Raw genomic sequence first — 26,474 nt, forward strand, 5'->3', positions numbered from 1 at the left:
GATTCATAACCTGTGCTTACAATGACTGAAAACGCTAAACGCTATTTCATGTTGTCCGGTGAGAAGTCGTAGTTGCAATGAAAAGTGGGGCTGTTCTCAGTAATGAAAACACAGGGAAAGCCGCCTAAGAACTGCTTCTCATGGGCTGAACATTTGGAAGTAGAGCTGTCAGGTCGGAGAGTAGGCGATGTCTTTTGACACATCTGTTAATTCGGGTTGAACAATGAACAATTGTACACCTACGAATATGAGATATTTTGAAGACAAACTCAGATGTCTGCAAAATCATTCGCATTATCGCGGTGCGATGCAGCAGGAGACTTGCTACAGACTTCTGTTACCCGTGCGTAAACAGAAAGATGAAAGAGTCCAAGAGATATCTCTGTTGAAATTCTCGCAATGTCGAAGGCGATGGAATCTATCGTCACAGCAGTAGATGGTCCTTCATTATTGCGAGAATCCCAGTAATCAGAGACCTAATCCATGTTTGTTGGCAGAGATACGGTTCGGTAGTCAATCAAAGCAGGGGAGAGAGAGATATCTGAACGTGCATCTCGGAGGCCAGCTGATACTGAGTTGCTATCAGGCAGTTCAATACGCAGTAGCTGAGCCTGAGCTCTCGCCGACTCGTCATCCTGAGTTGCCAGGTAATCCATTATTCCACGAAGGAATGCGTTCGGCTAGAACCACCGAGCATAAAAGATATGCTCGAGCATTATATTTAGGCGAAACGAATTTCGGTAAATATAAAAGTTGAAATGGTGTTGTCGTGACAAAACCATAAGTATATAAAATTGAAACTGAAAACTCCTGGGAGGTTGCAGGCAACCCCGAGTTGCAGTTCAATTAGAATACTTCTCGTCTAAGTCGCAATCGTAGATTAAACTAGGATATGCGCCTCACCCCTCGACAATTCAACTGCTTAGCAGAATCATGTCGCGAGGTTAATATACGTAGTATATTTGTAGGATTCTGAACAACGATCTCCATCCTAAATTCTTTCCTTCAAGAAAACAAAATAAGGATTGGAGATCGACCACCTTCGATCTCTATCAAAGAGAGTGAAGGAGAAGTCTTCCTCGAAGGAAAGCTTCAATGGTGAACAGAATACTAAGACGATAGTTCAAGCCAAACTGGATATTCCCGTCCGTTCTTCTCTATTCCAGGTTGGTCGCCTACTGTGAGATAGTCTTCTTTCAGCAGCAGTCTTCTTCCCAATGCTAGAAATTCCAGGAATTCGAGCATAGGCGAGGTTCCCGATTATCGTGTAACATATCGGGGATTCTCGTCTCGCTCACTTTGGACCGTGGTCTCGCCTAAGTGTTTGGAGATCGTAAAAAACTCGAACACTCTGAACGCGCTAGAAATTCCGTAGAATTCTAAGCAGTCTGCGAAACCCCCACCGAATTCGTCAAACGATATCGGCTGGTGGTCCTTTCGATTCCCGTAGAAATCGAGAATGGGGCAGGATCCCTCCTCAACGACCGGGGCTTACGGCAGGTAGGACCCGAAGGTCCCCCCGGTAGCGCAGTCCCCAACGTGGATCCTACAGAGAAATCTCTGTAGGATCCCTCCCCTTTCCCTCATTGCCGTAAGGAGAGAGGGAATTGGGGGAATAATTGGATACTAGCTCGCCTTCTCAGTGGAACTTGCAGTTGGAGAAGAGTAGGAGCAGCCATCGCCTTGCGGCGATGGCCTCTCAGAGTCTGGGAAAACGTATCGTCAGGAGAAAACGTTTTCCCGAGGAGGGTTACGAACTCTCACTGTAGGTAAGGGTCTGCCGCCACTGTGAACGTCGTCTGGGTGGGGCTGATCGACACCTGACAGGAGAGAGCCGATACCATCCTCCGACTCATTCCAGTCCTCGTCGAGGTCGAAACCTCTCAGGAGGACCGAAGGAGTATTTAAATACGGTGTCCGAAGACACGTAGAAACACCGCTGTCGCAGTAGAGGAGGTGGAAGTAGCTTGATCGACCGGCCAGAACTGAGAGAGCCTTCTTGTCCGGAGACGAGAGACTCTGGCTCAGGACAGAATCGGCAAGCTCCGATCGCGGCAGACCCACCGTCGGTTTGGGTTCCCTCTTGGGCCCCAAAACGACTCGAGCAGAGACGTGGGCTCTGCTGGTGGGAGCGGCAATCCTTCCCCGAGGTCGTTGCGCTGACGAATCAGCGCCATAACCTCAACAAAGTTCCTCTGGATCTCGGAAGTCATAGCATCTTGCAGAGTAGGACCGTCAAGCCCCTCGAACAAGAGCATTCCGAGAACCTCCCCCTTAAGGAGGAGGAACTGCGATAGACCCCTCTCGGATTCCTCCTGCCACTTGCGCGTACGTCCTGGTCGGTCCGAAGATCGTACCTGGTACTTACGGCGTCGTGACGGAATCGTGCGGGGTATGCCCCTCATGATCACCCCGCTGTGCCTCACTCTTCCTGGTGCAAACCGAGGAAATTGCAGGCACGGGAGAGGAAGACATGACGCTCCTCTTTTGCTCGCTGGCAGAACCAGCGGGCTTGGAGGGCTGCAGGCGATTGCCACTTTGCAGGCCTAGTCGAGCCGTTTCCCAGGGAAACGGCTGGACCGAGAACAGCGGCCCCGATCTCGTGTGCAGAGGAGCTGCTGCTGGTCCCCCTATCCGCCTGGTCCCTGTGGGAGCGGCGGTCAGGTGACCTGCTAGGCTCGCTGTCGCGGTGAGACCGGTGAGCGTCCTCTCGGCGCGTCGAGCCGCTGGTACCGACGGCCGCGGGGACCCCTTCCTCGCCTCAGCGCGTGGCCGGTCGGAGACCGTCACGTCAGCCCGAGCAGCCCGCTGGTCGCTGCGAGAGCGTCCGCTGGCCTGGCGAGAGTCGTCTGCACGACTCTCGCCAGTCTTCTGCTCCGCGCTTCGGTCTTGACGGCGAGCGAGCTCGGGCGTCAAGACTTTCGCTGGACGGTCTCCCGTGGGAGACCGTCCACTCGGTACTTCTCGCTAACGAGAAGCCGAGGCGGATCCTGGTTTAGCGGCAGAACCGCTAGAACCAGGCGAGGAAGTGCCAGCCGAAGCTGGTACTCCTCTGGTCCCCGTCTTCTTCTCCTTGGTAGAAAAAGAGACGGGCCCTGTTCCCGAGGGAGCAGGAGGACCAGCAGAAGAGCTCCCCGAATCGCCGGAGCGAGACGGGCCCTTAGAAGGTCCCGAAGGAGCCTTCTTAGGGGGGAAAACCCGGGTTACCAGCTGGTCGCTGCAAGAGCGGCCGCTGGCCTGGCGAGAGTCACCTGAGCGGCTCTCACCAGCCTTCTGCTCCGTGCCGCGTCTTGGCGCCGAGCGAACTCTGGCGCCGAAACTTGGCTGCACGGTCTCCCCGAGGGAGAACGTACACTCGGGATCTCTCGCGAACGAGAGACCGACCCGGAACCTGGCGTAGCGGCATCGCCGCTAGCACCAGGCGAGGAAGTACCAGAGCTAACCGATACTCCTCTGGTCCCCGTCTATCTCTTCCTTACGGAAGGGGAGACGGGCCCCGCTCCCGAAGGAGCAGGAGGACCAGCAGAAGGACCCCCCGTCCCACTGGGGTGGGACGGGCCCTTAGAAGTTCCCGAAGGAGACTTCTTAGGGGGGAAGGCAGCCTTCTTCTTCTTCGGCTTATGGGCCTTAGAAGTCGAAGGGGAAGAGGCAGCAGCAGACGAAGAAGACGAAAATGACAGCTTCCTCTTCTTCCTCTTCCTCGTCAGCTCACGCAGGACAGTCGTCAGGTCCTCCATCCAGGCCGAAGCCGGGGCTATTGCCGAAGCAACACGGCCCGACTGCACCTGTCCGGAAGGACCTGGGACTGGGGAAGACACACCGTGGGCAGGACCAGCATGGACAGGCTCAGGAACCAGGAGCGACAGGAACAGCAACCAGCTCAGGAGCGGCAGGAACAGCGGCAGCGGTAGACCCAGAAGGGACAGCCAAGCCAACAGCGGGAATCACATCAGCGGCAGGCCCAGCGATCGCCTCGTAGAATCATCGGCAGCCAGCGGGAACCTGGGTACTGGCGGCCGGTCCAGGGGCGAGCTGCTGGAACAGCGGAAGTCTGGGGCAGGCAACACGAAGAAAACAGGCGGCGGCGGCAACCCCCCCTCGGTACGGCGGCGGCCCTAGTAGCGGCAGACGGCGTCACCGACACAGCATGGGGAGTGTAGACCAGGCGGGGGGGAGCAGCATAAGCGGCCGTGGTAGTAGTGGAGACCGCCCCAGACCTCGCTAGACGCTGCAGCAGCCCGTGGATGCTAGGCACGCCCTGCCGCCGCGGTGGTCCATACCTCTCCAAGGTCGTCTCCCACGGATGTAGCACCTGCGGTAGCATAGATAGATTAGTAAGAGGGGTTCCCTCACGCATGGGGGGAAGACATGCCCCACCCCGAACGCAAGGAAGACCCCAAATACAAATACAACGAGGAAGCTGAGCGGGGGGCAGGAAGGAAGACGAAGAATCAGATACCAAGGGAGTCGCGGGCGAGCTTTCCGACGACTTCCTGGCAGACCTTCGCTTCCCCTACCCCCACACAGCAGTGAAAAGTAATATGAAAATGAAACAGAATACTGCCCTTGCGATTCACTTCATAGAACTTAAAGGGGAAAAGATCAATTCCCGGGTAAGAGCGGAAACTTGATCCAAATAATATGATGCTATAATAAATATATATGAAAATGAAACAGAATACTGCACTTGCGATTTCACTTTCACAGAAAATAATCGTAAGGATCAATTCCCGGGTAAGAGCGAAAATTGATCCAAATTAAATTTTATGCAAATAAATAAATGAAAATGAAAAGAATACTGCAATTACGAATCCACTTTCATTGCATTTTATCATACAAAATAAAAGGCTCGTGCCGAGCGCAATCACGCTCTCGGTAACGAACGCACAGGGCAAAAATATAATGAAAAAAGTACTTACATTTTTTCAATTACACACTTTCGCCCAAAATACATGACTCGGCGCGAGCGCGCCCCCCTCGGCACCGAGACATAATTCAAGGGTTCAATTCATGAAAAGAGAGGAAATCGCTGCATCTACGGCGATAGCTCCATGTTGGTTCATAATTAAGTAATGAAAATGAAAACAGTGTACTTACAGTTTCATTTTCAAGTCAAACAAACCATTAGTAGAAAACACAATATAAACAAAGCATACGACGATGAAGCGGGCAGAGAGCGATGACGAACACGTCCTTCACACCCGCGGCCGAAAGCAAAAGTGATTTGTTTACCTCCCAGTCGCGCGCCGACAAGCAGTTAACTACCGTTCTCCCCTTGTTCGAAGCTTACGACCGTTCCAGCTGCTGCTAGCTACTTCCTATTGTTAAAGGACCGATGGTTTGTATTATGTATCGGAACAAATGCCTTCCTCCAGACTGCAACAAACTGGCAAGAGAAGACACTCACCAACTCTTCTGCAGACCTGTCAGACGCAATATTGGCTATGGCCATCGACCACAAGTCCAACCATGACACTATCTGAAACATGAAGGCTGCAGTAGACTCCATAGCCAAAGCTGTGTGACAAGGATGGGGCCAACAACCTCACTTGCTCCAATGTCAACCCTGGCTTGAGACGTATAACATCTGGGTTAAGATGTCGCGGCATCAGAGTTGGTAGCATAATATTTCCTTCACCTCATGAGAGGAGGAGGAGGAAACAACTTGGAAGAACCCCTGACTGAAGAGATCTGTCTCAGTCTGACACCAAGGCATTCACCCACCGCAAGACTGACTGAACATGTCCTGAAAGGGGACACCAACCCTTCTGCAGACCTGTCAGATGCAATCTTGGCTATGGCCATGGACCACAAGTCCAACCATGACACTGTCTGAAACATGGAGGCTGCCGTAGACTCCATAGCCAAAGCATCCTGTGGTGACAAGGATGGGGCCACCGACCTCATTTGCTCCAATGTCAACCCTAGCTTGAGACGTGTGACGTCTGGGTTAAGATGTCGAGTCATCAAACAGACAGAGTTGGTAGCATAATATTTCCTATGCCTTGTAAGAGGGGGAGAAAGCAACTTGGAAGAATCCCTTAACCGAATTGATCTGTCCCAGTCTGACACCTAGGCATTCACCTGCTGCAAGACCGATTGAACATATCCCGATAGGGGAAGCTGAAAAGAGGACTTAGGATCTTGAGTAGCCCCCAGCAAAGCTTCCAAGCATGTAGGAGTAACAGTAGACTGAGGTTGAGCCCTACACTCCAGGTTGTTGAACCCACGAATGAGATCAACAACCTCGGCAAAAGACAAAAACTCCTGCGTTCTCCCTCCGGCAACAGAGATCAACAACGTGAAGAAGCAGGAGGCTTATCCAAATTACCTTCATCCTGCAACAACACTGAAGAAGTTTCTCCAGAAACACCAGCTTTCTGTAATCCAACTGCAGGTGACAAATCATCAACCAAAGATTCAGCAGCCAAAGTGGAGCCACGCGCTGACTTCTGCGACGAACCAAGCACAACACTAGGAACGCCAAACCGAACACTCATAACAGAAGGTTCATCTACATGTTCACGTACATGGCTGTGCGAAGCAGACACATGCCCGTACGACAGAGATATATTTCGAACTCTAGATACAAAGCGAGAACCTCTTGGAGGCAAATCACAAACAGCATTATCAGAAGAAGGCAAATGCACAGGCTGAACCACTTCCATATTAACAACCTTCAATCTTTTCACTGGCGCCTTAACAAGAGCCTCAGTGGCGGGATCAGTATGGTATTGGCCTGCCACTTTGGTGGCGAGTTCGACTCTCGGGCATTTCATTGACGGGTGAGAGATGTGTATTTCTGGTGATAGAAGTTCACTCTCGACATGGTTCAGAAGTCACGTAATGCCGTTGGTCCTGTTGCTGAATAACCACTGGTTCCATGCAACGTAAAAACACCATACAAACAAACAAACACTGGCACCTTAACATCTTTACGACAACGAGCAGGCACTGGAGCAGAAGCAGCAGAAGACAAATCACCAACATCTGCACATACTTGAGAGGCTGCTACACATCAGTGTACACCGAAGTATGGGGCGATGAAGCAACAGCAGACTGCACAAGGGAGATCTGACTTTGCAATACAGAGGATGGATCCCTCCTACTGACAGTGCTTCCACATGCACACCATCGACGCCTTGAGCAAGAGAAGAAGAACCACAAGGAGCAGCAGTTGAAGCACTATCACTCTCAGGAACACAGAAGTGCGAGGAAGGGACACGGACGTGAGCGGCAGCAGGCAATGGACTCTCTTCCCTCGCTGATGAAGAAATGGCAAAGTTCTTAATCTTCCAGCACCTGATGCACCGACTTGGCGGAGGAGGCGACGCAGGGGAAGAAGACACCTCTCCTTCCTTACACACCCTCTTAGCAGGAGAAGAGGGAGGAGACGCATCACGCTTGCTCACAGCCCTCTCAGCAGAGAAGGCAGCAAACCTGTCCTCTAAAACAGAGTCCAATCTCTTGAGAACCGCCTGACAAAGCCTCGAATGGATCCGCAAGAGAGGATGTAGACGTCATAGTTGGAAGAGGATATGTTACAGATGGCAGTGATGACATCACGGGAGCAAACAATGATGACACAGGAGCGAGGGGCAGCACAGCAGCAGTCCCAACCGATGACACCAATGTAGCTGGTAGTGACATCACCAAAGAAACAGAACTGGGTGTGACATCACCGATGGAGCTGGGAGTGATGTCACGACCTCCCAGCTAGTGCCTGGCCTCACTGGAGGAGTGATAACATAATACCCAGGCAGCGTATTACAAGATAGCTGACCGCGGGCACCAATGTAGAGAAGGCCTGGGGGAGGCAGCAGAGCGGGGGAAGCCTAAGAGGGGTGAGCAAGCCTCCATGAAATGTGTCAACAACCCCTCCAAGGAGGGAGTACCCCGTAGACCAAGCTACACCATTTTGGACACCTCCAACTCTAAAACAGCCTCCTTCCTCCTGGGAAGCAAATTAATACCCAAGGAAGAGGGGATGACATTACTCATTAAATCAACCAGAGGACCTTCAAATACTTCCAACGATGAATCGATGGAAGAAAAGGAAGGAGACAGGTACACAAACACTAGCATCATGGTGTGTGACTGAGGGAGAAGATGAAGCATCTAGGCAAGGAGAAGAAAACCCTTCCCAAGAAGGAAGAGTCGAAGCTCTACGATGCTCTCTTTTACTATAAAATAATTTCCACTGAGATCTAGGCCATGCACGACATTCCGGGCAGGGATTTGTCACAGTATAGAAATTAGAATAGCACCTACTGCAAGTCGAATGGGGGTTCGTAGCAGACAAAGCCAGGAAACGAGAACACGGAACCCTTGAACACCTGGGCACATACACTGACAAGGCCGTGAAGATGTAGAGGAAGCCAAACTTACACAAACCCACAGACAACAAAGGTTTCCTTTGGTTGGTATAACGATCTACCAATTTCAAGACATAGGTAGAAACCGAACTGCAGAAAAGTGATCTTTTGTTTGGTTACCCGAAGTTTTAAGAGAGTAGCCAGGCCTGTGTCCCTTTATCCCCCCCCCCCCCCCCCCCCCCCCCCCCCCCCCCCCCCCCCCCCCCCCCCCAAACATTTTCTTTGCAGTCAGAAGACTATAGTTTTAAGACTTTCAAACAACCTGGAATTTGTTCTGCATAATGTTAACTGTTGAAAATTGAATGTGAAATTTATATATTTTGTGGCTGTTGCAGCCCTGAATTTAACCAGTGAGTTTCGAATTTTGTTAGTAGCTTCCAAAATCTTGGATGTGTAAATACAATTTTTTAAAGGGCTAATGTGATTTAGCTTCCTATGTATTCAAGCAAGTCCATTCTTTACTGTGCCAGCACTTTTTTAGCATTCTTAATTGAAAAACTAGAATAAACACTTTTGTTTCCTTTGCAGAGAGATAGCAGTGCATTGGCAGTATACCATGATGATGTAACTACAAACCGTATGTATTTGGCAGGCCTTGGTTCCTTTGGATTTGGTTGTGATAAACCCCAAACCCCTTATGTTTTCACTAGAATTGGCCATCATATTCCTTGGATACAGAGTATAATTTCAGAAGGAACTTTTAGAAATTAAGTCATTAAGTCATGGATGAACAATTTAGTCATAAAGCATTGTAATCAAGAGAATTTATGCAAATACAGTACTTCAGAATTGTTTGGTAACATATAGCAACCAATAAAAATATTTCCACACCCTCAACCATTTTTTATTAGTTTTTGCATTCTTGCATATACAGTATACTGTAATATCCTCATGAACTTGCTCAATTTCACATGAGGTATGTACACAATTTATTTTCCCAAGCCCTCCTTGAATGTTCTCGCAGCCATTTCAGCCAGACCATTGGAGGATGGATGATAAGGAGCTGGAGTTACATGCTTAATGCTATTTTTATGCAAGAACTCTTCCATCTCTTGAGAAACAAAATTTGGAGCATTATCCGATACGATATCAGTTATACCAAATTTACAGAATGTCTTCAAATGACCAATGGTAACAGCAGACATGGTGGAACTAGAAGACTTTATATCCAAAAATTTCTATGAGAATCTAGTTAACAAAAAAAAAAAAAAAAAAAAAAAAATTCCATCAAACAGTCTTGCATAATCTATGTACAGTCGAGACCATGGTTTACCAACAATAGGCCAAGACAATGTAGGAGCTCTATGATTCGTAAAATTCTTGAAACAAATGCTACAATTCTTCGTGACTTCTCCTATGTCCTGGTCTATCTTTGGCCACCATACCCAATTCCTTGCCTAAGCTTTCATAGCATTTATACCATTATGCCCACAATGCAAATGGTTCAAAACCTTACATCTTAACTCAACGGGAATCAAAATTCTATTTCTATACAATATTACATCATTATGGAGAGATAAATCATCTTTTACAGAGGCATATTCCAGAAGTGATATATGTTTCTTTGACCATTCCAGTTTCAAACAATTTTTCAACCGAGACAATACAGGATCCTTATTGGTAAAATGTTTAACTGCCTGAAAAGAGAGATCATCAAAATCAAGTAATTCAACCAATTTAACATACTCGGCTGGTGTAACAGAATGAAAATCATCTAGTGGCAATCTGCTTAAGGCATCAGCAATTACATGTTCCTTCCCAGGTTTGTGAACTATGTAATTCATAATCATACTGAGATGATAAAGCCCATCTTTGTATTCTAGAATTAGCATTACATGGAATCTGTTTCCCTCTTCCAAAAAGTCCCAGTAATGGTTCATGATCAGTTCTAGCAACAAAATTCCTGCCAAGCAAAAAGTCCAAAAAGTTTCACAACAAAAATAAGAGCTAATCCTTTTTTTATCTAACTGAGATTAGTTCATTTCTGCTTTAGATAGTTTTTTTACTATCAAAATAAATTTTTTTCTCTTGGTCACCAACCTTTTGTAACAACACACACCCAACACCTGCAGGGACGCATCCACTTCAATGATTGAAGGACTAACCCCATCAAAACCAGTAAGCACTTGAGACTCTGCAAAATCTCTTGTAATGCCTTCAAACACCTGCTGTACTGAAGTCATCTAAATTTTACATTTTTCTTCAACAAATCATACAAGGGAGCTGGTTTAGAAGAAAAATTCTTTACAGCCTTGCAATAGTAAGTGAACATCCCTAAAAAAGATTGAACTTCAACAGAAGTAGGGCATGGACAATTTAAAATAGCTTTCAGTCCCTTTGAAGATGGCTTGACTCCTTCACCCGAGATGTGGTATCCTAAATATTCAATAGATTCCGCCTCCACAACAGCCTTAGTCTTATTTATTTGTACATTATGTGCTTGCAAAAGTTTCAAAACCTTTCTTAATCGGTGATCATGCTCCTTTTTGGTAGCACCACTAACAATATTATCTAAATAAGCAGCTACACTTTCTACATTTGCCAACAGTTGAGAAATAAACCTTTGGAAAATACCAGGAGATGAGGACAAGCCAAAAGGCAAGCGCTTATCCTTTATGAGTATTAATTACTAAGCACTTTACTTTTCTCATCAACAAGTATTTGAATATTAGCCTTCTTTGAATCCATTTTGGAAAAAAAACTTTCCCTTAACAACAGATAACAATTCTTCTATCTTTGGTAAGGGGTACCTGTCACAATGAATTTGTTTATTCAGAACTTTAAAACCTCCACAAATCCTCATTTCAACCTTATTTTCACTCAATGCAGGTACAATAGGAACTGCCCATTCACTATGTGATATGGGTTCCATCATTTCATCTGCTACTAGCTAAGGCATCTTCAATCATTTTCTTATAATAAAAAGGAACTGTGTGCGCTTTCATAAACTTTGGGGTAGCATTACCTTTTAGATGAATCTTAGCCAAAACACCAGTAATAGGCTTATGAGAATCTACCAAGTAATTATCTAGTAGCTTTTCTCCATTCACATTAGCAACCTTTATTACTCTAATACCTTCATCTATTCCAGCCAGATCAGTAACTACTTGCTGCATTAAATCTTTACCACACAAATTTGCATTACAAATACCTGAGAAACCTTTGTGCTATTGTAAAGTACAGGAGCTGACACTTTGCCTAAGACATCACTTTTCATATCATTAGCTCTTAGCTTTTGCATGGTTCCATATTTAGTTTTAACCTATGTACCCACTCTTTGGTTATAGTGGATACAGCAGCGCCACTGTCAATCTCAAATGGAACTAAATTCTGATTAATACTGAAATAAAATTAATCAGAATTAAGAGCAAAAACCTTTCCTTTAACCATTAACATCATCAGCACTGTTGTGTTCATAATTATCAATAGTTTTTACAGCCTCCTTACCTTCAGCCCTACTATTGGAAGCCTTATACCTAGGTTTAAGACTACTAGGCCTATGAGGAGACAAATCTTAGTTGGCCTCTCTACACACCCTTTTTAGAGGACCTTTCCTTTTTACAAATGTTACAAGTCAGATCTTTAAACCTACAGTCTATACTCTCGTGAGGAAAACCACAATGCTTATAAGATTACTCTCTTTTCTCACCTAACTAACCTGTGGCTGTGATTCGTTCCTCTCACCCAACAAAGCTTTTTCCTTGTTCAAAATTCTTTCTAAAACTGCACTCTAGGTCACTGCTTGGAGATCAATATTCAGAGCAACTAAATTGGTTAAATATATTCATTGTCCACTGCCATAAACAACTGATCTCTGACTCTTGAATCAAATTGATTACCAAAATTGCAATCATTTGGTAAAGCTTTGAGGTCAGCATACAAACTATTCACTGTCTCATCCCTCATTTTTTGTTGTTGTTGAAAAGCTATTAGGCTACAATGATAAGGTTTCACAATGTAATGTGATTTCAATACATCTACAAGGTCTTTCTAAGTCTTTGTATGGGGTAAATTACCCAGTACACTAAAAACATCAGTTCCAATCGACACTAGCGAAACATTTTTCTTTTTGTTATCTTCCTCAATCCCAAGATAACTAAAATTAGCTTCTAATAAACTAAGACAAAGATCCATTGCTATCCGAGAAGAATTAAAAGGGTCAATCTTAATCAGTGTCGTCGTCGCCATGTGAACAAAACTGCCAGATGAAGCAAAACTGTAGGTAGGCCAGCCTATATGCCAGGTAAGGTAGGGTAAAACAATAAATCGAAGCATCAACTAGTACAGCTTGCGTAATTTAAAATCCTCACACCCTAGCATGGGCAACCTCTGCACCATCGCCGTCAATCAACTAGCCTTAAGGAAGTATCCTCAGAGCTGGCAAGCTACGCTTAACTCATCAAAAATCCTGGAAAATCCTTACATCCACATGAAGTTCTTATAGACCCTTATGCTCCTCTGCGTGGATTATAGTCGCCATTTTAGGACAAGCATAATTAAATATGTGGCCAGATACAGTCTTTGTGAATGCTGTTACAACAATTTCCCAGGCCTAGCCTAGATTGTTCAAACTTCTCTCCACCTTTTCCTAGCATAAAAGTCCGAGTTCCTAGTCTACCTACCTGGTTTGAGTTTGTTTTTTGAGCATACTCCTCAAATTCTCCGGGTATGTTCTTGATAATGTAAGATTATTTTCCCATTCTTTGTTATTTGGCTGGGTTCAATTTCTAGCTTAACCTACATTTTTATCCAAGTAACCAGATTAGTAATGTAATTAATATTCTGGCGTTCCTACCTCTGTGATTCACATCCTGGCGTTCCTACCTCTGTGATTCACATCCTGGCGTTCCTACCTCTGTGATTCACATCCTGGCGTTCCTACCTCTGTGATTCACATCCTGGCGTTCCTACCTCTGTAATTCCCATCCTGGTGTTCTTACCTCTGAAGTAGTTAAGACCCAACTTAGCTCTGATACACTGCTCAGAAGGAGAAGACTTCCTGCCTGCTCCATTCATTGACAGTTAAGAGACACCAGTGGGCGATTGACAACTCTGTGGAGCTCGTGGCCAGGTACATTCCAGGTAGTAGGACTGTGGTGGCTAACAAGCCAAGCCATTGCAGTGAATTCCTAGGCACAGTGGTCTCTGCATCAGGACATACAGGCTGTTCTACCTGTAGTCTAGACCCATAGACCTCTTCGCCACTCGCTTCAACAGGAACCTGGAGGTTACTTCTTGGTGGTCCCAGATCCTCTCTCTGGTGGACACTAGAGCATTTTTGGGACAATTTCAAGGTGTACATATTCCCTCCGTTCTGCCTGATCCATCACGTCCTGAGAAGTGTGTTCCAAGAATCTCAGGATGAACTTGGAGGCATCCCTGGTAACAGTCAGTGGTTCCCAGACATGTCTCTTCTGGCACAACCTCCTATGCCAGCTTCATTTGGAAAGCTTCCACCGCTTCATGGCTGAAGGCTAGTATCTTCTGCAAGATGTTTTTCATGCCCAGGCAGTGAGCTAGATCTCCAGCTATCTCAGGAAGTCTTTGTCAGCAGTTTACCAGGGCAAGTAGGCCATTTACTGTGATTGGCATCAAGTGTTGTCAACAGGATTTCTCTCTAACTTCTGTTCAGCAGATAGTGGATTTTCTAATCTTTCTCGGTAACATGAAATGTCTTTCAGTCTCAGTTGTGAAGAGGCTACAGGGCAGCCTTAGGGTTGGTCCTATGCCTGAAGGGCATGAATCTCATTCTGGGGAAATCTATGTTCAGGAATTTCAAACAATCCTGTTCACTAAGATAACTCGAGCCTGCAATGTGGTTTCTAACTTTGGTTCAGAGTAGTCTCCCTCGAGCTCCATTCAAACCAGTGCATCATTAGTCAGTCAAGAATCACTTAAGACTTTTTCCTGTTGGCCTGGACTTCCTCGAAGAGAATTGGAGAGCTTCATGGCCAGAGTCAAGTCATTTAACACACCAGGGGTGGGAGTCATTGGCCTTCGAATTTGTCCCAGAATTCATCAGACTAAATCCCTTTGTGCACAATGGCAGATTTGACTTTTTAAATTCCCTCCCAGAGTTTGTGGAGAGCAATCCACAGGAGTTATTGGTTTGTCCCACCAGAGCTGTGTTGCTATCTAAAAAGAACTCTTCATCCGAGGCCTACAAAGGTGTTGTACAGTTAGCACGGGCAGTACTAAAGGGAAGTGTCCAAGAGCACCATTTCATTCTGGCTGTGAAGTGATTAAACGGGCCTACTCCTCACCTTATAGCTCTGTCATGGTCTGTGCAGCTAGAGCACATGAAAGAGGAATGAGTTCCTCTCTGGCATTCAAGAACCCCTTTCCTGTTCATAGGATTTTGATTGCTTGTTCCCAGCCTTGGCAGACCAAATTCACATTTTTACCCGAATGACATTCCCCATAGCTCTTTGGACACTTTTTCCTTGGATCAAGTTCCCTTGGCAGGACAGTACCTTTCTAAAGATTGTGTGGATATGAGAATCGGCGAGTTAGCTGGTCTCTTTTTACCTCTTCTTCCTTTGGACAAGTTGAATAAAAGTGTCCTACACTGGAACCGATCTGATACAGTTGTGGGGGGCAGCCATTCGGGTTGCAGTTATTTTGTTTGTTCCTATACAATAGACAAATCTGCTTCTCGGGAGCATTTACTACTCTCTGGCAAGGGGAGGGAAAAACCCTGCGGCCTACATGGTTTCTTGCTTGAACAGTTCTCTCTCTGCCATCTATGTATGCAATGAATCTGCACGTGGTTTTAGATACTAACTTATCTATTCTCTCGCGGGCTCAGACCCCTTTAGGACCATCTTCTAGGAAGGGTGGTCAGGTAGTTTGAACACCCAGCCAGTACAGGGTACTTTTACCTCCTTTCAATTTTAAGTATCCTATTGTTAAGACCGAACATTTGTTCCCTGCTTAGGAAAAACAAATTTTTAAATGTATTTTATATAGCTAACAAAACTCAGGGCTTAACGTTAATTGCCCACCTCTAGCCGCCCCCTTCATATCCTGGGTTGGAACAAAGTTTAGTCAATGAGCATCATGAGGTTCCAAGCTCGTCAGTGACCGGCTTCCACCTCGCATATGCAAGAGTTACTAGATGCAACAGATTCCTTGCTTTACAATCTTAGATAGTTTTTAACCGGTTTCCAGCTGCCACTATTAGATTATCCTGTTGATAAGACTTCAGTTTGTTAGCTGTGAAACAAATTTATTAAACCATGTCATTTTTATACCTTTGTTTACAATTTAAATATTTAACAGAAGCTTAATCCAAACTACTGTACTAGAAACGCTTAGTTTTTTATAACTTCAAATCCTTTAGGCCCCCCCAATCATGTGAAGGCTCATGACATGAAAGTCAGCCATAGTTACTTTAAAAAATTTATGCCATTGCCAAGAAGTTTACTTCTCTTAACAGTTTACTACACAATTTGTTTGGGAAACCAAAATCTTAATTTATGCAGCCAGCTTATTAGGTTTTCTGTATCCTTCAAAATAAAGTTCAAAACTTTTTACCACGAGGTTAAATAAACTTCAGTCATTTATACTAGTACATTTATGTAATTTTCAATGTTTTATATTTGTATTCACACTTTAAAATGTTTAAAAATAAGCTTTATACATAGTAAAATGACAAGTTATCTGGATCCAAACCTTTGGTTTTTACTTTAAATCTTTCCAATCCAGTAGGAGTGGTAACTGCAACATACATTCCACTCTCAACCTGCAAGACTGCCACAGACTGAGGACTGTTTACTCTTAATTTGCTGTGAAGCACAAATCCCTGCAAAAGCAAGCAAAAGTTAATGCACACACTTTCCACATAAATTGCTATATGGGAAATTACAATACAACAGTATGTATGAAAACTTTTACTGGCAAGATTTTGAATTTACTATAGTGTGTATTTGCTACATACTACATGCAAGAAAGATTCCACAAAGCTTAGCACTTGAGGCTATAAAAATGTTAGAAGTCCACAAAATAAATGGAAAGCAATAAATTTTATAATTTTGCACTATTGCAAGACTAAATACGCAATGGTTGCCAAAAACTGATTAAACACTTACCTCTGAATGATAATACTGGTATACATACAGGCTATTGAACTTGTAGATACAAGCAAGAGATAATAGTTATTATCAACCCTTAGGACTGTTTGAGACATTACTCCATAAACATTTAGACACTGGAAGGCTTCAAATTCTTCAGAAACACTGTTGTATCTGTAAATCTAAAAACAAAATGGCATTATAAAGCCATAAATGATTAATGAAGTTTATATTGAAAACTTCAATATTATTAACCAACATCTACAATTTACATAATTCAACATTTTTTACTATTGCAACCAAACAATCCACTGTAAATGACTAATATCAAGAGACTGACTTACCAACACATTGGCATCATACTCGACATCATCATCATAAACACTGAATTTTGCAGATTTATACTGCGTGAGGGAGAAAAAGTACTCTTGAACAGGTTTAGCTATGGATATGAACATCCCAGATGTTGCATGATCTGCCATGTATTCTCCTCTCAGAGAGAACTAAGGAAAAAATAAAATTGTCACAATGTAAAACAAAGTATACGATAGTCACTTGATAAGTTCGCTTACCTGTTGCAGCGTGAATTTAATAATTGTAAATTTACAATATACATTATCTAATTTACAAGCTTAATATTTAATTCCTACCCAACTCTTGTATACATTATCTGGAATAAGTCAAAATAGCAAATCCTTGACAACCTTTATCTGATATGCCAAATTTTTATTCAATTTGCATTTTTCATAGCTTGCAAACCTGAGATTTTAACAATAGGATCATCTAGTGCCAGCTGGAAACTGGTAAAAACAATGAAATAAGAAGGCAAGGAATCTATGGCTTCTGGCAATGTGCCTAGATCAGTAAATCTTAACCTATAGAATAGAATACTATAGAATTTAGGCAAAGTACAATGACCGTCATTCAGCACTGAATAGACATCGACAGCAAAAAGTACTTTTTACCACCTCAGTGGCCACGAGTTTGATTCTCTGGCATTCCATCAAGATGCGAGAAGTTTATATCTGGTGATACACTAGTTCACCCTCAACTTTATTTGGAAGTCACGTAAAGCCGTTGGTCTTGTTGCTGAATAACCACTGGTTCCATGCAACTTAACACAAACAGTTTTAAAGGTTTAACAGGAGGAAAACCTCGCAGTTGCAATAAGAATAAATTTTAGAAGGCAGCTAGGGGGCTGAAAGACACTGGAAAGAACCTTATGTAATGCCTATAGTGCACCACTAACAGCTACTACCCCTCTACAAAGAATCTACACTTACACAAATACTCACGCTTAATCTTTCGAAAATTTTGTCAGTCAACAGCTACAAAGCAATTTGTCAATACAACAGTAGCATCACCATAGAAATAAACCCCCATCTAATATAGTACAGGCAGTCCCCGGCTTACAACAGGTTCGGCTTAAGACGTTCCGAGGTTACAACTCTTCAATTACATTTATCAGAAATTATTTCCAGGTTTACAGCGCATGTTCCAGGGTTATGGTGCTTACAGCGCATGTTCCAGGGTTATGGTGCTTACAGCGCCGATCTGGCAAAAGAAATAGGACTCCAAAAATGCAAAATAATCAATATTTGAAGGGGTTTTTTAATGAAAAATCCAATACGAATGCAGTTTAGATTTGTAATGCACCCAAAGCATTAAAAGTAAGGTTCTTAGGATTTTTGACGATGTTCCGGCTTACGACTATTTTCGGCTTACAACACATCAAGAATGAAACCCCGTCATAACCCGGGGACTGCCTGTATACCCACCATGTTTAATAGATTAAGAAAAAAAATGCCTTCCTAGTGACCAGAGATCAAGAGCTGCAAAGGTTCCAATCATCAACTAACTTATAAATTACCAGTATGAAACTTTTTTAATCTGTTATATTAACACCCATATAAAACTTTTGTTCCATTTCAAAATTACTTTGGAATTAAGATTTGCTATACAGGCAGTCCCTGGTTATCAGCTGGGGTTCTGTTCCCTGGAGTGTGCCAATAAGCGAAAACCACCATCACCTGAAACATGGCGATTTATAGTGCAGATAAACCCTTTTGGCACATCATAAGCACCCTTATGGAGCACTAGAAGGCCTTATGGCACCGATAACACACTAGTCCCATTATGGCGCCATAAATTGCCAATTTTACGGCGCTAGACAAGTGCCATAAAACCGGATCGCCAATTACTGGGAACTGCCTGTACATGCTATTTATTATACAGTACTATAAGTATTAGTACCTCTATGCATTAACAGTAGACATATTGTAAATAATAAAAATAACCATTACCACTACCAGTCTGAAATGAATTTTGAAAAGATCTTTAATGCTCCATGCACAAACCCTTGAAAAGCACAAGATTCATACAGTAATCAGAAATTTAAAATATCTACCAAAGGAAAAGGTAGACTCCCAAGGAATGAAAAGTATCCAATTAACTTTGTTTACACTTACCTCTCTTGTGTAAGTATTCCAGACATACAATTCAGACTTCGCTGAATAAGGATCAACAAGATTTTCTGCATCATAGTTATTCGCCACTAGCAGGTACCACTTCCTGCCAATCTGTTGGAGAGAGTATTTTCTGAACAGACTGCTGAACTTTAAAATGTGTCATGAAAATTGGCCTATACCCTTGTAAGTTGTACAAACTTCAGCATCATACTTACCTGGAGCAAATCCAAGTCTGCTGCGCTGCGAGTAGTAGTTTTATTCCAAACCACAGCAATGGTTCTTGATCCCAATACTGGTGTCAATACATTAATTGAAGTCTTTTCCTCTTTGTTACTCTCTAGAAATATAGAAATAATCTTAGATGAAGACATCCTTGCTGTAAAGCAGCCCCTAATATAAATCAGACGCATCAAAGTTGCTCAGTCAAGTACCTTATGTATCTTTTGCACCATTTGTTCATTACAGTAGAAAAGTGGGTGGGGCTTCTTTCCAAACTCTTAGCTAAGCCAAAGACATGTTTGGATATCTATAGGGTGGCCCAAAATTCTTTTTACACCTACCAAAAAGTACCAAAAATAGATGTACAAGTCTTGCAATACAAAATACGTACATATCCTGGATTCAGTTTATTCACAGTAAGAATAGAACTAAATAAGAACAAGTAATATAGTAAGAGATAAATAGTACTGGATTCAGTTTATTTGCTTTCAGCCAACTGAAAAAAAAAAAAAAACAATTAGGACAAAATTGAAAGTCAAAATATTTAGGGGTGACATGAATATGTAAACCTAATCCATGATAAGTACAGTCCAACCTCTAAATCTGGAAACCTTGGGACCAGGCCACTGCCAGACAACAGGAAATCCCAGAATTTAGAATACATCCCTAAAAACTGAAGCCTCTATGCAAACATTTAAGGTAATTAGACATACAAAATTTACTTTCCGGGATAGCCTACTACTCTGCTACATTCTGACACTATCATTTTATTACTCATTTTATAAAGTTACTGTATAATATTCTTTAAAATAATGTACTTTAATACATTTAGTCTACAATCCCGAGTCAGCCTAATTTTAAGTCCACTACAGTACTAAACTTCTCAGAATCTGCACATTAAGACCAGTGACTTCCACATACTAAATTTTGTATCTTCATAATCGCTATTAGTTTGTTTACGTTGATTATAGAGGACAGCAAAATAAAATAATGAAAGGAGTTTCGGCAATCTCAGTGCATTTGAATGTAGCAGTCAAAAAGTAAACAAAGCACACCCACCACACCGGCGCCATCTATTCGCTAAAGAAATGAAAAAATTTTTAACAAAGATTTATGCTTGTGCTCCTTACCTCTAGCATCATATGATCTTATTGGTAAATACAGTTACATAAAAGATACTATCAAAACTATCACCTCTGTCTCAAGCACACAGGAAAGAATTCGTGCAGTGCCAAAAATCTCACTGTTTTGTTAAAAATTTTTGATTTGGTTAAGCCTTCTCAACTAGAAATTTTTAAAAATATATTAATTCCCATAAGGTTAGTATAAAAAACACATTTGATTTCACATTTTCATTACTAAACTACTTTCATAAAACAAAAGGAGATTGCCATAATTTTTGCAGTCTTGAAGTTGTAAACAATATGGCACAACGAACTAATGACAGCCAATTTAAAATACAATGCCAGTTTTAAGAGGTTCAACTTTATTTTGTATTCTTGCAATAATTGTACCTCCTTTGTTGTTACTTTTTGATAAGGGTAACAAGACTTTTGGACCACACTGCACAATGAATGTAGAGTTAATTGAAAAATGTAAATTGCTTTGATCAAAAATTTAGATTTCATTATTATTTTGTATTGCCCAAAATTACCAGAGGGTCTAAAACAGTTTTAAAATATAAAGATACAGCAGACATATTTAAAGATATTTAAGAAAACTTTTGCAACAACGGGCTCGAGATGGTTAGTACGTATTTATGACCACAATCAATTTAGTCTATCCTTCCTACTTGCCCCAAATTTTGTCATGTCTCTTGCCATTAAATGGTTTTAGTCATTAAATGTTTTTTTAAACACCTTCCACTACGTCTATCTGCCAGGTATTGAGGGACACTTCATGATATCTCAAGATCTAATTAACACCATCTAGGTCAAGTAGTCAAGAGAAAATACATATTAGCTACATCTACTAAAAGTTTGCTTAAGAAATTTTATGTTTACCATCAAGAAATTGAGATACTGTGACAATATAGCTTTTCCCATCCACAACGAAAAGGCCAGAATCTGCAATTAAACCCAAACTGAGCCTCTGGACAAACCCACTGCTGCCATCTGCATACACCACCCTCACTTGTGCTCCTGGTACACCTTCAAAACACCTGTTCAAGACAATAGTATCAATTTACTACACCAAATTGTCAATACGGCTATTTTTAAACTTAATTCTCGGTCATTCAACAAAAACATATGAAAAGCAATCTCTTACCCTGAGTAAATAGCAATGAACAGATTTGTTGACAGTGCGTGGCCAAGGATGTTAACTTTGTAGCCCAGTTGAACATAAGGTTTGAGACCAGCATTAGAAGTGACCTTTGATACAGAATTTAGTTTTAAACTTTGTAAGTTAACAGATCATCACAAGAGTTACATTACTAATTAACATCACCACAAATTGCATTACTCATTACATTAAATTTCAAAACACCAGCAGCTTCCATATTCCAGGTCTAAGGTGCCTAAAGCTCAATCTATAAAGACTGCTCACTTTAGAGTGAAGTTCACTTGTTAAGTCTATTCTAAATACCCACCTCATAATAATAGCACTCAGCATTACAGCCACATTGCCTTCCAGATGGGCAACTAGTTATTTTAAGATAAAGGCCTGGACCCACTTCAGGTATACGTCCAACCCACAATGAACCAGTGACATTTGTATCCTTATAGAACTTAAGCCGTTCTAAATAAGACAGTGCAGCATACATTTCTGAAAATGTTAAAATTACACATTTACTTCATGCAAAGTTGTAAAAGCTCCATAAATATTGCATTGCATAAAAGTAAACTTACCTCTAGCACTTTCATAGTTTTCTACAGTAATGCTGCCAAACTGGCTGCGAATTTCATCAATTCTCAAATACTGCCTAATCAGCAGATCCGATAGGTTATTAGTATTCAGTTGTGATAAATCGAAACCATTTACTTTACCATCAACAAACACATCCACTGTTGAAGTTACCAATGAAGTAAATGTCTGCAAGAAAAGTTTGGAATATAAAGTATCTTAATCACCTTACTTTTAAAGTTTAAAATGTTAAATTATCAATAATTATTATATTGCCCAGGACATTGAAGGTAAGACTGAATTCCAACTTAATTTTTCCGTAACAGGTTGAAGGATTTTTTCATGAAAGTTTTAAATTTAAATATAAAGACTCACTTACCACTTCATAATTGATGATACTATCAATATCAGTTCTGACTATGGATCGGTTTAATTCATTAATATCTATGCCATTAATAGTTTTCACAATGATGTTTCCATTCACATGCAATCCACCCAAGAACTCTTTCTTTCCAGTTAGAGTTTGGTTTGCAGCACTTCTAATTACCAGATCAGATATTACAACATCATTTATTTTCCCAATTTCTAGGTCTCCTGTAAAAAAAAAATATTAAATTCTTCAGTTACAAGCCAAGACAAGTCTGAAAATTATATCAAACAGGAATACCACTAACATCTTGACTCTTAAATTTTTAACCACCTTACAAATTTTCAGATATTTATATAAATATTTGTTAAAACCGCTGCATTAGTACAAACATTCCCAACATTTAACCACCTACTCATCTTATACTTATAAATCATGACAGGTAGTACTTCAGACTCTGAAGACTGCCAAAAATGTATTTGAGCAGGCCAACTTTAACCACCTACTCATCTTATACTTATAAATCATGACAGGTAGTACTTCAGACTCTGAAGACTGCCAAAAATGTATTTTGAGCAGGCCAACTATTTTCCTATATGCATAACTGTCACTGCAATATCCATCATAAATATGCCTAGCCTGAAGAACATGAGAATCAGGGTCATTCAAAATATCAAGAGAAACTAGCTCTCTCACACACACAAACACACAGAGGATCATCATAGCTACGCCTGGAAGACAAGCAAGACAAGCAGTAATTGCAGAAATCTTAGCTATTTCTTCAAGTTCATGCAGGTTCCTTGTTTGAAAGGTCACTTAAATCAATCTAGCCATTGAAATGTCATCCACAATGCAAAAGCAGAATCTGAATGCATTCCACAAATTGTGAAAAAGAATGTAAAGGAAAAACTTACAGCACAAATCATTAAGTAGGAAAGCCATTCCAATGCAAATCACAAAATCAGTAGGAAAGACACTACAATGCAAATAGCACAAAATCATTAGGGAAATAGTTAAAAAAAGGGTGCTAGTTAATACTTATGGCACTAAATCAAGCGAGGAAAACCACTACATAAATTACAATGCAAATGGCACTAAATCTGTTGAAATCCATTCATTCCAATGCAAATCAGTTGCAAAATTTATTTCCATTCTTGTTTATGGAAGCTTCAGACAAGGTACTTGATGGTTTAACGTTAATACATAACAGTCTAGATTACAAGATGGCAGGTTGTCATTGTGTATGACTGTTCAAATATTTAATCTTCCTAATAAACTCAAGGCATCCTTTAATCTTTAAAAATTCCACTCCGTCACAAAATACAAAGGAAAATAAAAATAAAAAAAATCAATGACAAATTACTTAATTCACACTAAACTGGACATTTAGTCTTACCATTACAAATTTTGACCGAGAGTGACTAGCCTGTATTTTGTAACCACCACCACTCATTCATACTAAGGTTTACTTTAATAACATCAGATTCAACTATGTATTAGTTTTTCGAGGCTTTCCTTTATACAACATTTAAAATTTATTCCAGTTAACAGCAAGTACAATTATTTTCAGACACTAAAAGATCAGTTTTAATATATTTCTAAATTATCTATGTTTAGCTTGGTATACATAAACTGATTCTTCTATATGAAGACTGGAACATCTTTTACAAGGAACAGAGTTAACTAATGAAGTACAGTACTCTTACTCAGAATTCCTAATTAAGCTTCTTATACTCCAATGTCTTAATTCTCCTCATTAGGCTGCATGATGAAGTTTTTTTTTTTTAAACAGGAAATTTCAACATACTTTTGACTGGCCTCTACTCATTCCCTAACTTAAGAATTTGATTACGGAGTAATTTGACTGAACTATGTATTATGTGGTATTCTTCCTCCTGATACCCCTTGGCCAAGGCATGTTAATATTTGCCTGGTGTGTGATTTAAACAGTGTACACCCATACACTTTTTCATCTCACTGCGTCCATCTATAAAGTTTATATGCAAATGAGAAACCAATAATAAATGGCCTTATTAAATATGACTCGCAAAATAATGGTAGTTTCATTCGCTCTTTAATAAATCACTTAAGAAAACCTACAGGTTTATTTTGAAGACAAAATTCAGATCCCTATTCTCTCCCCTTTGTTCTTGCATACTTACACAATTTGCAGTTCTTATGTTACTGATAAGAGAAATTTCCTTTGACTTTTGTGACTATCCCTCTTGGAACATCATTATGTAATTTTAAAGCAAGAATGGCCTTTTAACATTTAGCATAATTTTGTGGCAGTCCAATTATATCTCAAGCAATCTCATTAGGTAAAATATAAACTCTGATGACCATTCAAATTCATTCAAAATTTCAAAATTCTCAGATTCAACTGAACTACATGGGTTCACTGCATTCATAATAAAGATTGTAATTTACATACAAGGGAATTTGTTACCTCTGTATTTGTCAAACTAAACACAGGACAACTAGAAATTGTCATATAAACCATGCTCTATTCATTCATGCATCTGAAAATCCAGTAAAAATCTCTATCGCAAGTCCCTAAAACAGAAATCCAGCCTGTCTGAGTAGCAAAATAATTTATATGTAAGGGATAAGGAAAGTGAGTGAACTGTACAACTCGCACACCCCTCCCAATAACAGCAAAGACTAGACTGAAAATTCAGTCTGGTCCTGAGCAAGTAGTAGTCAGGACAATGCAAACAGAACTACCATCAAATTCATGCTGGGAAGTGGAGAAATGGAGGAGCACTATGTTAAGACTAGTCCTCACACAAATTTGTGTGCACCATGACCCAGTTGTGTTTATGTCCCGAACCACACAAATTTGAGACTAAAATATTACTGCGTACCCAGAACTTGTCTTGATGAAACAAAATAATAAAAGGGAGAAAAAACAAACTCCACACTAAAGCCAACTAAACAGCAAGTCAGTAAATAGTATAACAAAGTAAAACATTAAAATATCCTAAATGTTTCAATATTTAACAAAGTATATCAAATTGCAAACTTGCTTACAAAGGAACAATATGAAGCTCCCCCCCCCCTCCCCCTTAAGAGGCAATATACCCCATCATGAGAGAAAGCAGCATTATACATAAACAGTTGATGACAAAAGCAGTAGGACTAGCCCTGGAAGCACTTCTACTGAAAGTTGCATCTGTGGCGGCAGCAACAGCGTGAAGATGGGCTTTGGTAAGAAAAAACCGGCTTGGGAGGAGGAGAGCAAAGCAAACTTCCTCTCTCTAATGGCAGTCTAAGAAAGACTGGTACGTCACAGGATTCGAGCGCGGTCTCCGACTTGCTTCCACCAACTGTATCGGATGTCAGATGCCACAGATTCCGTGTACATAGTATTTACAATTTTTTTTTTCTAACCAGTTTCCAGCTAGCACCAGAAGATTTATTCTACTGTTAAGACCAAAACTTTGTTCTGCGTATGAACAAAAATATTCTATGTACCGTTATTAAAGTAATGACTAGTATAGTCATTACAAACTATTTTTCAACTTCTCATGTTTTAAAAGTACATAGCCAGAGCTTTAGGAGTGGTGTTAATAAAAAAGATTTAAATAGTCACTAGTGTGACACAGGTGGTATCCAACTTTTTTTTTCATACCCAAGTTGTATATAGTACTTTATTTTATTTTGTTTTCAATTTTTTTATCTGCATTTCTGTAGATCTAATACACTGCTGTGATATAGAGATTAAACATTTAGAACAGGTTTTTAATTTGTAATTTTCCATTAATTGTAGTTAACAGGAAAGGACTTCTTCATTGGAACTAGATTGGTTTTGAATGTTACACTGGCCTAGCATTTTAAGGTTTCAAGGTTGAAAATTATAGCAGGCATGAAATATCTAATAGTATTAGAATTCACAGTACACAGTCTGAGAATAGAGTAGGTACAGTAAAGAACGCAAAAGCTGTCCTTGTTTTAAGGAGGCTGGCCGGCTAATGCCATTTTTTAAGGAGAGGACTTTGATATTCATACCACTTAATAAGGTGACTTGGGGCATCTCCAAACCGCATATGATTTTCGCCTCTGACCTTCAGTTTTGTAACGCCAGGGCAATTTATCCCGAAATTAACCATTTTTCAAATTCTATCTC

General features: G+C 41.3%; 2 protein-coding genes across 4 annotated transcripts in view; one reads left to right on the top strand and one right to left on the bottom strand.

The window, feature by feature from the left end:
• Nucleotides 1-9,212, top strand: part of LOC135219521 (proclotting enzyme-like) — an 84,864-nt gene extending 75,652 nt beyond the window's left edge. For all 3 annotated transcript variants that reach the window (XM_064256352.1, XM_064256353.1, XM_064256354.1), the window contains one exon: nt 8,904-9,212. In XM_064256352.1, the coding sequence (XP_064112422.1) occupies nt 8,904-9,086 (183 nt within the window). In that variant the 3' untranslated portion in view covers nt 9,087-9,212. The remainder of the gene's footprint in view (nt 1-8,903) is intronic.
• Nucleotides 9,213-15,936: 6,724 nt separating this feature from the next.
• LOC135219519 (uncharacterized) overlaps nt 15,937-26,474 on the bottom strand; it is a 189,724-nt gene continuing 179,186 nt past the window's right edge. Inside the window, exons 34-43 of the mRNA XM_064256349.1 lie at nt 22,358-22,572; nt 21,984-22,167; nt 21,725-21,900; nt 21,403-21,506; nt 21,138-21,295; nt 19,131-19,252; nt 18,916-19,026; nt 16,792-16,950; nt 16,466-16,629; nt 15,937-16,179 (exon numbers count right to left, since the gene is read on the bottom strand). Coding sequence (XP_064112419.1) covers nt 16,155-16,179; nt 16,466-16,629; nt 16,792-16,950; nt 18,916-19,026; nt 19,131-19,252; nt 21,138-21,295; nt 21,403-21,506; nt 21,725-21,900; nt 21,984-22,167; nt 22,358-22,572 — 1,418 coding nt within the window. The 3' untranslated portion in view covers nt 15,937-16,154. The remainder of the gene's footprint in view (nt 16,180-16,465; nt 16,630-16,791; nt 16,951-18,915; nt 19,027-19,130; nt 19,253-21,137; nt 21,296-21,402; nt 21,507-21,724; nt 21,901-21,983; nt 22,168-22,357; nt 22,573-26,474) is intronic.

The sequence above is a fragment of the Macrobrachium nipponense genome, chromosome 1 (assembly GCF_015104395.2).
Source record: "Macrobrachium nipponense isolate FS-2020 chromosome 1, ASM1510439v2, whole genome shotgun sequence".
Lineage (NCBI taxonomy): Eukaryota > Metazoa > Arthropoda > Malacostraca > Decapoda > Palaemonidae > Macrobrachium > Macrobrachium nipponense.